Raw genomic sequence first — 13,686 nt, 5'->3', positions numbered from 1 at the left:
CAGAAGGATATTAATAAAGAGGTTGGAAATTTGGCCCAAATGCTGTTCCACAGTTTGGTCAGTTTGATGGAGATAGAGCCAATGAGCAGAACAGTTCTGTAAGGCTGTACTATTTCACACTAAAAAGCAGTGGCAAAAGAGGAGTAAACAGACCTAGGGAAATAAAACATCCAGCTATTTTTGAATTGCCTGTAGACTTCTAAAGTGGTCATAAAGTAGCACTGAGAAAGATGAAATGCTGCTTTGCTAACTTAAAGGATAGTAAAAAGGAATAGGTGGAGTAATCTGCATAATCAAGAGAGTTTTTAGTTGAGCTGTAAGAAAGACGCATGCCCAGAAATGCAGCGTACTGAGGAATTTTAAAAGCAAAGCATGACATTGAGCAGAACCAAGGCGAGAGTAGGCGCTCGGAGCACAGAGGGCGCGAGGAAGCTAACGTGGGTGGGAAAGCATATGTTGCTGCCTGCATGAGGAAGTGGTACACCACAGTTACTTCATAAGTGCAAGGCCTTTATAAACTAAATCTCTTAGGGACTGTTTTAAATAGACAAAGAATGACACACAGCCCCTGACATGCTTGCAATATTGTTTGAGAAGGCTGAATGCCTTCTAAAAAACACCGCACTGCTGCTTGGACTTTTTTTTTTTTTTTTAAAGCCTATTTTTAGCCTCAACCTCATCATATAAACAGTGGGCAGATGCACCATATAGTAAAATCTGTTTTGTCTGCCATGAAATGAATGGCCTTCTTGGTCTTACCTGACAATGGAAAACATATTCTGGGGTAGTTTTCTTGAATTTCATGTTCCAAACCAAGGCCACGCCATCGGGCTCATGGGGAGCATCTTCGTTATTGTTATAAGAAGCAACCATCAATTCAGGGTACTAGAAAAAAACACACACACACAACTGCAATAAGCAGGAGAATGGAGCAGATATGCAAAATTGGATGAGGCAGAAACAATCTCACACTAAATATGGAATATCTGGTTTTAATAATGGCACTCACTACTCCAATCACAGCCCTTAGCTGTACTTTGGTTTTACATTTGGTTTTACATTTTACTTGTCCATGAAGTGCCTACAGCCACTGCTCTTTGCTCTCTATCTCAGATAGAGAGGTATCTGAGAGTTATTCTCAGATACCACACACACTGTTATCTTCTGCAGGTAAATCTCAGAAAACACAAATAACAGAATATTCATAAAGGGAATGTAAAACAAGAAGTTCTATCCAGAAAGACAACCTGAAATCTTGTATAATGTATTTGCCTAAGCATTTCTGCATTGTCTTAATCCGTTTTGGTAATACAACAAGTATGAGCATAGCATGGACTCACTTTTATTTGGAAGCTCACAGGTTTTCAGCACCCTAGAAACCTATTCTTTCTTATTATGCACTTTTCCTATTCACTTATATATAGAATCAACTTGAAAGCTCTTCTTGATGATTCAAACAGCAAACAAAACATTTTCTTCACAGAAGAAATTTTGCTCAATTTTGCAAGATGCTGAGGTCATCTTGTAATGCACTGGGTGACCTCAAATTTCACTGACTCAGGAAGACTGACGCAACAAGCACTCTAAAATCAGATCCATATATTCTCGTACACCCAGTATCCATCAGCATATATAAATAGATATGCACTACACACATAATTAGGTATTTTGTTACGTGTATGCATTTATATTTACGTGTGTGTATATATATATATGTCAGTTATGAAAAAAAATAGAATTTCACACTGTTGATGACATTGTGTTGCTTTGAAGCACCCTAAGCAAAATAGTCAAAGAGCAGAAAATCCAAAGTATCACAGATATAATTCAATTTAATGGGTAATAGTTATACTTGGACTACACAATCAAACCTCACCTCGCTGAAACATTAGCTAAAACAAAATCTTGTTGACAATTAGCAGAGGGAGCTTAAATTATGCACAATTCACAGCCTTTGATTGCTGAGTGCTTTTGTAGTATGTTCTAGGCACCTTTATAAACTGTCAGCAGCAAAACAAGTAACAGTCCCCCCACAACATATCAACTACTTCCTGCCTATACAATAGCATCCAGCCCCCTACTCTCACATCTGACACTAGGTACCTCTTGCAACCTCTGTGTTTCCAACGAATAACAAGACCATGGACCTTACAGCATCTTCTGAAAAGAGCACATGGATTCTGGCAGACTGGTGAGGTAGCAGCCCAAGGTCTACAGGATCCACATTTTTCCTTGGTCAACTATAAATCTTTTTTCCTCAAGATTCCCCCAGGATCTCTGCAAATGTTTGTCACTGTCTTTCTCAAGTAAATTCCTGCCAAAACATTTACCACTTCACTGAGAAACTGCAGAGCTGGTAGACATGAAGGAAGTGGGGCACAGAAACTGCCAAGAGTGTTACCAGGAGCTATGAATTTGGTCTGCACCAGGCAATGTAACAATAAAAAATCTCTTTATATCATTTTCAGTGGGGCTTGAACCTCTCTGCCTCTGAAAATCCATTTGGAGGAAATGTATATACCTATAACTGGTGTGACCAGCAGCTGTGCCCTCCTACTTCATGCACGTTTTTATGGGTAACACATCATGGAGGTGACTATTTTTCCTATTCAAGCTCGTAATCACAAATAAAATCCTGGGATAGAGCTCCTGGACCCTGCTCCATGTCGGGAGGAACCCAGCAACAACATGTGGCTGCCTTAGCTGCTGTTCCTCCTGCCACTGCGGTTGCAGCTGCTCCTTTGAAACTTGCCCCTCGATATGGGCCCAGCGTGTGCATGCAGCGGGCTCCTGCCGGCGTGCCGTGCTCCGGCTGCAGAGGTCGGGTACACGGGACACGCGCAGCCGAGCCAGCAGCCTCGCGGGGACGTCCCTGGGCAGGCAGGGGTGACAGCCTCTTGCACCAGCACCGCTGAGCTCGGGCAGGATGTGTGAACAGGTCCCAAGTGCCTCTCTACAGGCACTTTGGGGTTGGTTCACGCTCCTGGAGAGGTTGGTGAGCATGTTCTGGTTGGAGGGGCATCTGCACCCCCAACCTTGCTGGCCTGGGTGCATGTTTTGCAATGGCAATTGATGCATCAGACTGTAAAAAGAGTGTCAAGGTTACTCAAAGTTTACTGGGGTCATACTTACCTGGCCACCATCATTTTGAGGCTTTTCAGCCCTACAAAAGCAGAGACAGTTGCCGCATCATAAATTCATGCTAGAGTCCCTGCTTCCTTCAATCCACTCACATTTACAGATTTTTTGGACTTCAGTAGGTCCCTGGCTGTGACCAGAGCTGAAAGCACTGTGGAAATACTGCTGGGTGAAAGAGCGTGCCAGGCTGCTCCCTCGCAGTCAAGAAGGACTCAGCTGTATCTCAGAGTCTGTAACCTTGCTGGCTTCAGATGAGCTAAGCAATCTTGTGGCCAAAGCAAGGTGATCCCACCCTCTGTATTTGCACTAAAACTCTTGGGCATTTCCCTTCGAGCCTTGATTAAGGATCTAAGCCTTTTCCTCTTTGCTCTGTAAAAGACCCAAGGGGCTAGCGGGTTAGCTTTAATGGCATGAGTGATCCCACATGTCTGGGACCATGTTGTACATGTGACTAGGGAACAGAATAATTTGTTTAATCAATGCATCAAGGTCCTTTGTTTGATTAAGCTTCTATTTGCCTCCGGGATGTTTTGCAGCAACAGTTTTATCACAGAATATTGAGCAATGTGCTCTGCCGTTCCCATGAGCATTCAAGTTATCCTTGGGCATCCAGGGCACTGCAGCATCCCAGGGCGCGAGTGAGAAGTGAAGCTTGAGTTTTGTGAAACACCTCCGTCCAGCTCCACTTCCTAGTGCAGTATCCACCTTGGAGCAGCCAAGGGAGGCCAGGGTGCCTCCTCGCCCGGTTGGGTGCCAGGAGCCGCATGTGCAGAGTTAAACTTGAGGAAGGCAGGAGGGGCCACCCTGCAACAAAGAGGTGGGAAGCAGAAAGTGGCCCTGCGCCCCCCGGCCGAGCAATTACAGCTGGCAGCCCGTTTCTGAGGCAGCTTTTTTCCTTGCTGCCCTGGGAATACAGTGCGAGCTGCCTGTTATGAAAATATCAGATAAGAATTCCATGTAATTTCCAGCCCCTGAACAAGTGAACAACCTAAGATAAGTGTTTCCTCAGGCTTATGTTTGACTTCTGTGGAAATCCATATGTGCTTAAAGGCCACCCACATCACACGTGCATTCCTGTTATTAAGCTGATGTTCTGTAGGAAAGCAAAGGGATAAATTCTTCATTCCATGCATGGGGCACGAGTGTGAAGAGGAGCCTCTGTGCACACGCAGAGACCCTACAGCCACCTATAGGGTCAGCCACGACTGCGCTTGAGGACCCCTCTCCTCCCCGCTGCTGCTGCATCCTTCTTGCAACGGGAAGGACCCGGAGGGGCGGGAGCAGCCGCGTCGGGCGCAGGGCACGGCAGCCACGCTCACCCTGCCCCTTACCCTCTGCCTCCTCACAGCGCGCAGGCCCCGTCCGCCTCCTTGCGCGCGCACAGCGCGACGGGCAGCGCGGGAAGAGCAGCCACTGCCAAGGCTGCGCCAAGCCACGCTCGCTCCTAGCAGCGCGTTACGGCCCTGCTGCCCAGCAGGCTGCCTTGCCTCCCTATTTTTCCGGTCCTCCTGGAACAGACTTGGTATATCCGTGTTGCGGCCCTCGGAACAGAATCTCCTAGGATTCCTCGCCAAGGACATTTAACTAGTTTGTTCCAGACTGGGACCTAGGCAGAGACTAATATGGATGAAGCAAAGAAGATGAGGACGGTGGAGTGATATGTCGGCAGTAATTCCAGTTCTCTCCTGGAATAATCAATTCACCTGGCTTCCATACCCCCTCAACGGGGCTGTAACGGCTTTGGGAAGCCTAGGCCCTTCTGCAGTAAGTTTTACACTAAAATATGATGGTGCTTTGTGTTGTACAAAAATCAGACACGTTCCAGGCATGTTACTTGAGCCTTTTCCCTGGTTTGCTGCAGTTTCCTCTTCCATAGGTTTGAGGAGAGGCTCCGGCATCTTCAGAAAAATCCCTTTTCTACCAGAGCTGCTCAGATACATCTACATTTTGAGTACCAGTACATCAAAAATTAAACAATATTACTCATTGCTTTTATTTTTGTATATTATTTTGTATAATCGTTTATTAAATAAATTATTAACAATTCAGTGGTTTTAATTATTTTTAATTGGTTTAATTGTAAACCTTTTGTCTTAAGAGCAATTCAATGTGCTGAGGGTGTTATTGGAGGAGGCAAGAAAAGTGGAGGTTCCCACCTCTTGGAGAATTTTTTAACATGTAACTTTAATATAAAGCCCTGGTTTTGAAGATCAAGCAACATATACAGACAAAAGGCAGCTTCATTATTGCCCACTGCTCTTCACTATGGAGAAATGTGCATTCACTCAGTGTTCTCCTGTTCCCCAAGAAATAACATACCAGTCTATATTATGAAGTGCAAAGGAGCCTGTCCATATTAATCTATACAGAAGTTGGAAGCAACACAGGAACAGCTCCTAGCGTTGCGCCTTACCTGCAGAGACCAATCCATGCAGGTGACCACACGATGCTTCGACCAGTGCTCATCATAAAATTGACGATTGAAGGAGAGGTTGGCTCCTGCTTGAACATCTCTGTGTGGAGTTAAATAGCAAAATTGCACTTTTTAAACAACGAGGACTCATACGTAGTCACAACTAAGGTAAAGGCTTCTGGGTACTCATTTTCTTCAGTCCCTGCCAAGACAGGGATTTCTCTTTCTGAATTTAAAATTTCACCAAACACTGAAACCAAATATTTAAACATCTGCATAGCAATTTAAATAAAAAAATCACTTAGCAATAAGGCATGAAGCTAGTTTACAAAATAAATTAGGATTACAAAGTGACCCAGGGCTTCAAGAAGAGACTTTACAATTTTCTTATTTAAAAAAAGTTTGGATGGTTTAAAAATATTTGTGTTTTCCTAGCATGGGCATTTCTTTTTAAAGATTATTTTATAAAAACAAAACAAAACAAAACTGACCCATCTTTCTCTTCTACATCTCTGCCACTGTAGTCAAAGAATATGTCTGAATCTTCAGCCAAAGCCCGCTCAATTACACGTATTGTCCGGTCAAAAAATATCAGGAATTCTTCTGAATGGAGAACTTGCTGTTTTTCTTCTTCTGTCAATTCTCGAGGAGGAGCTTGGAAAAAGAAAAGTTATCATTAAAAGTAAGACATTTTACCTCTTTCCAAATGAATCAGTATCTTTAGCAAGTGGGTTTTTTTGACATTAAACTTACTGTTGTACTGGCAGGACAAAAACCAAAGCTTTGCTTTTACAGGCATGACTAAGAATTTTTTAATATATCCAAATATACTCCTGTATATTCCCACTCACATACAGAAGATCTTATATCTCATATATTTATTATTCTGAAATGGAAAATACTTAAAACGCAGAATTAAATAAACCCTGTGTTCCTATTTCAGGCAATAGTTATGACTGACATTTGGGTAATGCCTAACTCAAAAAAGTAGAACACTTATATAACAGGGGACCTGTTTAAAAGCAGATCACTTATAAAAAACGCCCATGATTGATAAACTAATCTTCTTAACTTATACTACAGTTCTTTGTATGAAAGGGCTCTTAGATGCTGTCCCACATAATCTCTCCCTCTGCTTCTTCCAATTTCTTGGCTCCACAGGTAAATTTGGTCTTTGTTTCCGAGCTTGTGTGGTAAATAACCAGCAGTCAGTCCCCTCTCACGGAGCAAAAAGGAAAGCCCATCAGAAAGCCACTGCTTTTTGCCATGAGGCTGAGTGACAACGTGGTGAGGGGACAGTACCCTGTGCCTAAACGTGAGCATCAGTGGGGATGGAAATAGGGAGGTCGCTACTGCTCTATCAGGCCTCTGCCCACATGTGATTTTAGATCATCACTATTCCATTTCAAATTCAGTTACAGTTCAAAAAACACAAGGAGAATCTTCAAGGTAATGCCACACTAACTTTGCAAGTGTGTTAGATTCCCATTTGAAAAGCCCTACTGACCTCGCAGGAATTGTGCTGGCAGGGACTTTAGTTCCAAATATATAATTACACATACAAACAATGCATTCTAAATAGATAGGCAGATTTATTGTAAAATTACAGAGACCTGTACTTATTGTTTAACTGTCAACCAACCATCTCCAGTATTGGGCCTCATACTACAGATGTGAGATTTTTACTTTTGAGAATGACCTTGCAGTCTCTCTAGGCCATACTGCGTAAAAATAGCATCAGTCAGAAAAGAAAATTCAGCTCTGTGCCTCTGAGCACACCCAAGAATATATTAAACTCCAAATCCTGTCATACCTTAATGCTTAATTAAATGCGGAATGACACGGTTTAAGGTTGCAATTTAAAACTCCTTTCCCACTGCTGCGCTACGCCGCAGCGGCTGCTTCTTTCTGAGATCGGAACAAGGCAGCCCCATCTGCTTTTCCCATAGTTGCTCTAGTTTGGAGCAGAGGCAGGAATGCAAGTTTGCCTTTGAGCACCCACGTCCAATTCCACCTGTTCCCAAGGGCAGGACAGATTCCAAGCTCAGCAGGAGGCAGGGGTATCCACCTGGCTTCTTTACCACACTCCTTGGCTCCCTCAGCTTTCTGGATGCTCACTTTTAGGGAGCTCCCTGTGGTAGGGAGAGGCTGTAACCAGCTAAACTGTTCTAAACTTCAGCTTTAAAGGACAACCTCTCTGCACCACACCTGGCATAAACATGGAGGGTAGGGAAAATGCAAAGGATGGAGGACCAATTGGTCCCTCTGGAGACAAAGCAGCTACGAAGCTGGAAACTTTACCTTTGATGCTCTCCTATGGCCCTGGCCCTATGCCTCCTGCCTCCGGGTTAGCAGTCCCTGTGGAGCTCCACACATCCAGAGCACATCTACATCCCCCTACATGATCCCCCTGTACCGCAGAGCAACAATTACCAAGGCAGGAGCACAATTTGCCTCTAAGTGCTTTAGACAGAAGCAATGCATGTGGGAAAAAAAAAAAAAAGACTAGCAAAAGTAGCAAAAAGTACAGGTTGACCTACTGCAGCATCCACTACTGAATAGTAATTGGCACTAAGTGAACTCATCTGGCAAGGAAGCCTGTAATGAGGCAATATCCCACTGTCACCACTAAAGCATTGCTTTCCGAGAATCAAAGACAACAAGCATGACAATGCAGCAGAACGGCACAAAAGGGGAGAAAATAGCTGCAAAGGCAACTGGAAAACTCATTTTAAACTGCTCCAAATGGTAAAAATTATTTGCTAAATCAAATCCTCTCTGCAGCTCAGAAATATAAATTTATTACTTGGGCATCCGCCAGCTATAACTGGCAAAGAAAATACAACCAAAAATCAATAGAAGGGGGAAAGGCAAAAAAATAAACAGCTTGGGAGCTCTGGAGGGTTCACAAGCAACGGAGACACGAATGATTGCAGCTCTACCTCAGCAAAACCTCTCTTGCAGTTAGCAAGGAGCTGTGGGAGGCCAGCAGCCTATTAAACCCTCTTCGGCATCAGAAACACCTTGGCTAAAGTTTGTAGGGTATAAATCAGCTTACCTCATTCATCTGACTGACATGCCAGATGCCCCCTGGTGATATTAAGCTTCATATTTTAACCTTATTTTCTTCTTTCATTCGGCTGCCTCTGAAGTTTTATTTGAGGCAATCTCTTCTTACAAGAATGTTAACATCATTACTTTTTCCAGTGTAAAGCATTTCTGTAACTACTGCAAATACATGAAGTATAAGCAAAAAACAAAGCAAAACAAAACAAAACAGACAAGCTTGTTCTTTCAAATATGAAGATTTTCTAAGCATTTATCTTTCAGAGCCACTTCCATTTTCCCCTTGTTCCTTTTTCCTTTCTGTCCATTACCTTGAATAAAATAAAAAGACTCTACGCAATTTTCTGCCATTTTTCATCCTATCTGGAAGCTTACAGTTACTTTGATCTCAGCTTTCAACAGACACAGACTCTACAGACACTCTTCAAGGAAAACTAGGAGAAACATAAGTAGCTGATCAAAGTACTTTTTGTTTTGTTTTGCTACAGAGACCTATGTGATGTGACAATATCTTCAGAAATTCTATCTAAAAATACAGTATTTGGCTTCGAATATATGCTTTAGCTGGAGCAAAAAAGCAAACAAACCATGCCGAACCCTCCACGTGTAAAAAAGCCTAATGCGATGCTTGGCTTACCCGTGCTGAAAGCTATGCACTTATTTCCTTAAGTGTAACGAAAACTACAGAAAAGTAAGACTTTGCTCTTGCGGATACAGCGCAGCTTTGCAGTGAGCAGATGGTTGCTCCCACCCTCCAGGTGCCTGGTTGGGCAGCAAAGGGACCCACGTGGCAGCCCCTGAGGCATCACTGAGCTCTGCTCACAGCAGGGCCACCGCGAAGCCAACCCAACCAGGGACTCAGTGCAACGTGGTCACGGGCAGACTTCTGGTGACTCTGCAGTTACAGGGTCACCAGCAGGTACCACAGGAGCTTCGTGCATTTGGATGTATCATATTACACAAAATAAAGCAGAATTTACATTTAAAATCAAAACACTGCACAGTTATATATGCACAGAGGGCACTTCAGAGGAAGCAAATGTGAGGCCTTCCCATAATGAAAGATATTCTACATGCATGCACGATCAGAAAGAATAAGTAATAAAAACTGACCATGATATGAAGACAACAGGTTTATTCAGCCCTTATTTATGAAAAATAAGAGCATTTTATTATTTTCCAAGTGATTTAACATGATCCACAGAAATATCATCTTTCGCATCAGATTTTTAGTCCACAGATTTCCTTGGACAAAATAGAAAAAAATATATTTTCATTTTTTAAAAAGTCTGTGGACAGGTAAGAACTAAGATCAAAAGCACTCCAGTCCTGTCCTTATTAGACACAAGACTGTAGTAAATGTAATATAATACAAATAATTGTAATGACAGTACAGGATTAAGTCTACAAATATTTAAATACTAGAATTTGAGTCTTCTCCTGAGGGAGCCAAAAAGATACCACAAAAAAAAAAAAAAAAAGAAAAAGAAAAAGACATTTAAATAAGTGTAGTAATAGCATATAAGAATATTATTCTGGAACTTAAGGAATTGTACAAAACTGATGAACTAAGTGAAGTCCATGAAAGGCAAAAAAAGAAGCAAAAACAGAAATAAGAAATGAATGAAAGAAAGAACGATTGAACTAATAAAACTAACAAAGCAGGAAGCAGGAGCACAGAGATATAATGAGAGACAGAAGGAGATTAGTATAAACCTTTTAAGAGCTGTGTTATTTCTTTTAGTGTGCACTTAAAATCATGTAAACTTCAGATGTGCTGACTACTGTCTGCAGCAGGAATGTGCTGTGTGAGAACAGAAAACTGCTGAGCTGCCCCAGTGGATCTGCTCCCCGTCCCCTGACAGCCTCCGATCCTTTTGCTCTTCCTGCGCTTCTCACTTTCGTGTCCATCTCGATACATGCCACGCACTGGTGTGGCTTGACTGTGTTGGGTTTATAACGCAAGCCTCTGTCCAACACAACTGCTGGATTGTCCAAGAGAGAGTTTGAAGTGCATTTAGGGGCCAGGTCTAGACTGGCAGGACTGCCTTGATGCAGGGGCTGTGCTCTCTGTGTGGACACCCCACAGCACAGATGGCTTCTCTAGTGGCTGGGTCGAGGACCATCCAAGGTTGGGAACAGGGTATTTTGGCACACCTGAGCTAGCTGTGGTATCCACACAGTGAAACTGTGGCATTACAGATTCTTGTGCAAACCCATACTAAATCGCAGGGCAAACCCAGCAATTGCTTTAGCTGTGGCTTCCCCATTCCTGCCGGTTGCGCAGGCTGAGCTCGACTGTCCCCCAGCAGCCCACACGGGTGCGGGGTGAGAGATGGGTGCCCAGCACTTTGAAGCTGTGCAGCCCAGGCGGCCCCATCCCAGCCTTTTATGTAAGTTTCTGTGGATATGGCTACGGCTTCAGATAAATGCAGGTCGGGGCCCACTTTCAAGAAGCAGCCCATCCCGCTGTTCATGTGGTTTGCCCCGACACAAAGAGGCGCCTGAGGTGGGGCTCTGGAGCTCTCCAACGCTGGAAAGCCCCATCCCACCCGATGCCACAGTATGGGCCCAACCTCCTCTTTACGTGGTCAGGAGAGGCTGGGAAAAGCCAGGGCCGAGCCCAGTTCACCATCAGAAATCCCACAGTTGGCTCTTTCAAGCACAGCATGGAGACCATGAGTCCCACCTACAGGTGACAACAGATGGACTCACGGAAGAAACAAATGTGGGTCCCGAGGCTTAAAAATGGCAGACTGCAGCATTGCAGGTGCACTCTGTGCTCTGTGGCGACTCTGAGACCAGTCCAGCCCAAGGGTCCCATCCTGCAAAAGGCCCTGCCTGCTGCCTAAGTCCACCAAACCCAACAGTGCAACTCTGGGACATGTGGCGGGGAAAAGCAAGGAAATTAAGCATGCAATAAATGTCTGTAGAATTAAACTGGAGTACCTATAAACCATGGAGAAAAAAAACCCACACATTTCCTCTTAAAGTACCATTATAAAAATAGACCACTCCTTTTGGCTTTGGGGAGAGGGAGGCTGAACAGACTGGATCCAATCTTTAGTTTTCATGCCGACCTATTTTTGAGTTATACTCATGAAAAAAATCGTCTGCCTCTCTCTCTCCGCACTTCTTTCTCTCCCCCTACCCCCTTTTTTTTTACACTCCTATAACTCAAAAAAGGCCAAGCTGAATTTTTTTTAATCTGTTAAAAAATGTGCTCCCTGAGCTGAAACCAAATTTCAGCCCAGAGCAAATTTTTACGGCTGGGTTATAAATCCCTGAAAAACAGGATTCATAATGGAAGTGCTGACACAGCCTTAACTACTATATAGCAGTGTGAATGGCGCCACTATAATATCTATTAGAGATTCTTTAAAAAGTTTGCAAAATATTGTCTTGCCTTGCAGAGCAAAAGAAGCCAGAGTACTTAATGCCAACATAAACATGCTTTTAACCCATTATGTGCTAATTTGCAGAAAAGCTATTAATTCTGCGTCGGCACACAGAGTGCAGCACCGACAGGAAATGTTCTTCTAGACTCCTGTTTGACTTGTAACATGGTTTTAATCACTTCCATGAAACACAAACGATGGCTTCAAACTCCGAGTGTTGCTCAGAACATGAGAAGGGTGATTACAACAGAGAAGCAAAGAGGATTGTTGGCGAAAGGGCTAAAGCCAACAGCGAAAGAACAACACCAAACAACAAAAGTGGGATCCCGCTCTCTGTCAATGCGAGGACAATTGCTTCATTGGGTTCACAGCATTTAATGTTGGTCATCAGCATGCTGCTGTTTTATCTCTGTCACAACACATACTGCAGGCCAAGTTAACTTTTTATCAGGAGTGATTGCATTTTCTCTCTCTTCAAACCCAGCAAAGCGCTAGCACCTCACAAAGCCGGTTCTGCTAAAACAAGCCGTGCCTTGCTTTTGCATTCTGCAGTCTGTGTGTCAGCGCGATCAGGGCTAAACTAATCCAGTTGCGCTGGTGCTCCTGTGAGGTCTGCAAGGCAAGGAAGGGAAGTGCTTCTCCCAGACTAAACTACGACAAAGAAACAAGAGATGGTGGTGACGGCACTTGGTCAGCAAAGCACGTAAAAGGCTCTCCTGAAAGCCCATGAAAATATAAAATAAACTGGTTTTGGATTGCATTTAGATTTTTTATTCTTCTCTTCATACCAGAATCTCTTCTTTTTGCCCAGGTATAAATGTCAGCATTACTTTCATGTGGAAATAAATGGAAGAGATCAACTGCAAGTAGAGTATTATATGAGCATTCAGCAACTCAGGACTGCATAATTACACTGATACTAATTCTGATGGCTTCTCTGTGTTAGACACAGTGATTGCTGGTGCCCATATTTAAGTTGACCTCACAGTTTTGGGAGGGAGAATCATGTCGGGGAAAAACTCATTTTTCTCTGCTGCCATGTCCATTCGCTCATGCCTTCTCTTCTGCTATTGCTGCTTCTTGTGCCCAGCAATGCCAGGTTGTGCCTGTGCAGCAGCAGGAGCAGCACCAAAGGAGGCAGCACCACATGAGGGGGCTTGCAGGGAATGGGGACACCCATTTCATGTATTGGCAAGGATACAATTGGCAAGGAACAACAGGCACCACAGCATTTAAGGCACAGGCGATTTCTATGCTGATCTATTTCCACGGTGATTTCTATGATGAACATCAATTTCTAATGAGAACAGTATGGCCAGCATTGGAGCTCACTTCAGGGTATGAGGATAGTGGACGTGGTCACAGTCCAGCAGACTCGGATTTTTCTGTCATTGACATTAATCATGGCAGGCTCCCTTAGATGAGGAAGAAGCAGTATTCACTGCTGTATCCACAGGTAATGCTTTCATGGACTTGTTGGTGAAATGACTCACTTTTCTTTCCATAGTGAAACTATGTTGTGAAAAACAAAGCCAAAGCCACAGAATCCTTCTGATAATGATCACCGCAGCAGGAAGCGACTGAGGCCCTACCTGAGGAGGTAAGTTATCTTTCAATAGGGTAAACAGAATTGTTAGCAATCCTGGCAATACAGAGCTAAGAAATATTGGA

At 43.6% G+C, this 13,686-nt stretch overlaps 1 protein-coding gene across 6 annotated transcripts in view; it reads right to left on the bottom strand.

Annotated features, from left to right (window-relative positions):
* DYNC1I1 (dynein cytoplasmic 1 intermediate chain 1) overlaps nt 1–13,686 on the bottom strand; it is a 170,419-nt gene that overhangs the window by 69,620 nt on the left and 87,113 nt on the right. For all 6 annotated transcript variants that reach the window (XM_088533467.1, XM_088533469.1, XM_088533468.1 and 3 more), the window contains 3 exons: nt 6,043–6,205; nt 5,552–5,651; nt 760–885 (listed from right to left, as the gene is read on the bottom strand). In XM_088533467.1, the coding sequence (XP_088389593.1) occupies nt 760–885; nt 5,552–5,651; nt 6,043–6,205 (389 nt within the window). The remainder of the gene's footprint in view (nt 1–759; nt 886–5,551; nt 5,652–6,042; nt 6,206–13,686) is intronic.

Source organism: Tinamus guttatus, unplaced genomic scaffold (genome assembly GCF_059628265.1).
Source record: "Tinamus guttatus ecotype Peru unplaced genomic scaffold, ASM5962826v1 Tinamus_guttatus_pri_ptg000503l, whole genome shotgun sequence".
Classification (NCBI taxonomy): Eukaryota; Metazoa; Chordata; class Aves; order Tinamiformes; family Tinamidae; genus Tinamus; species Tinamus guttatus.
This window is presented reverse-complemented; position numbering and strand designations above follow the sequence as displayed.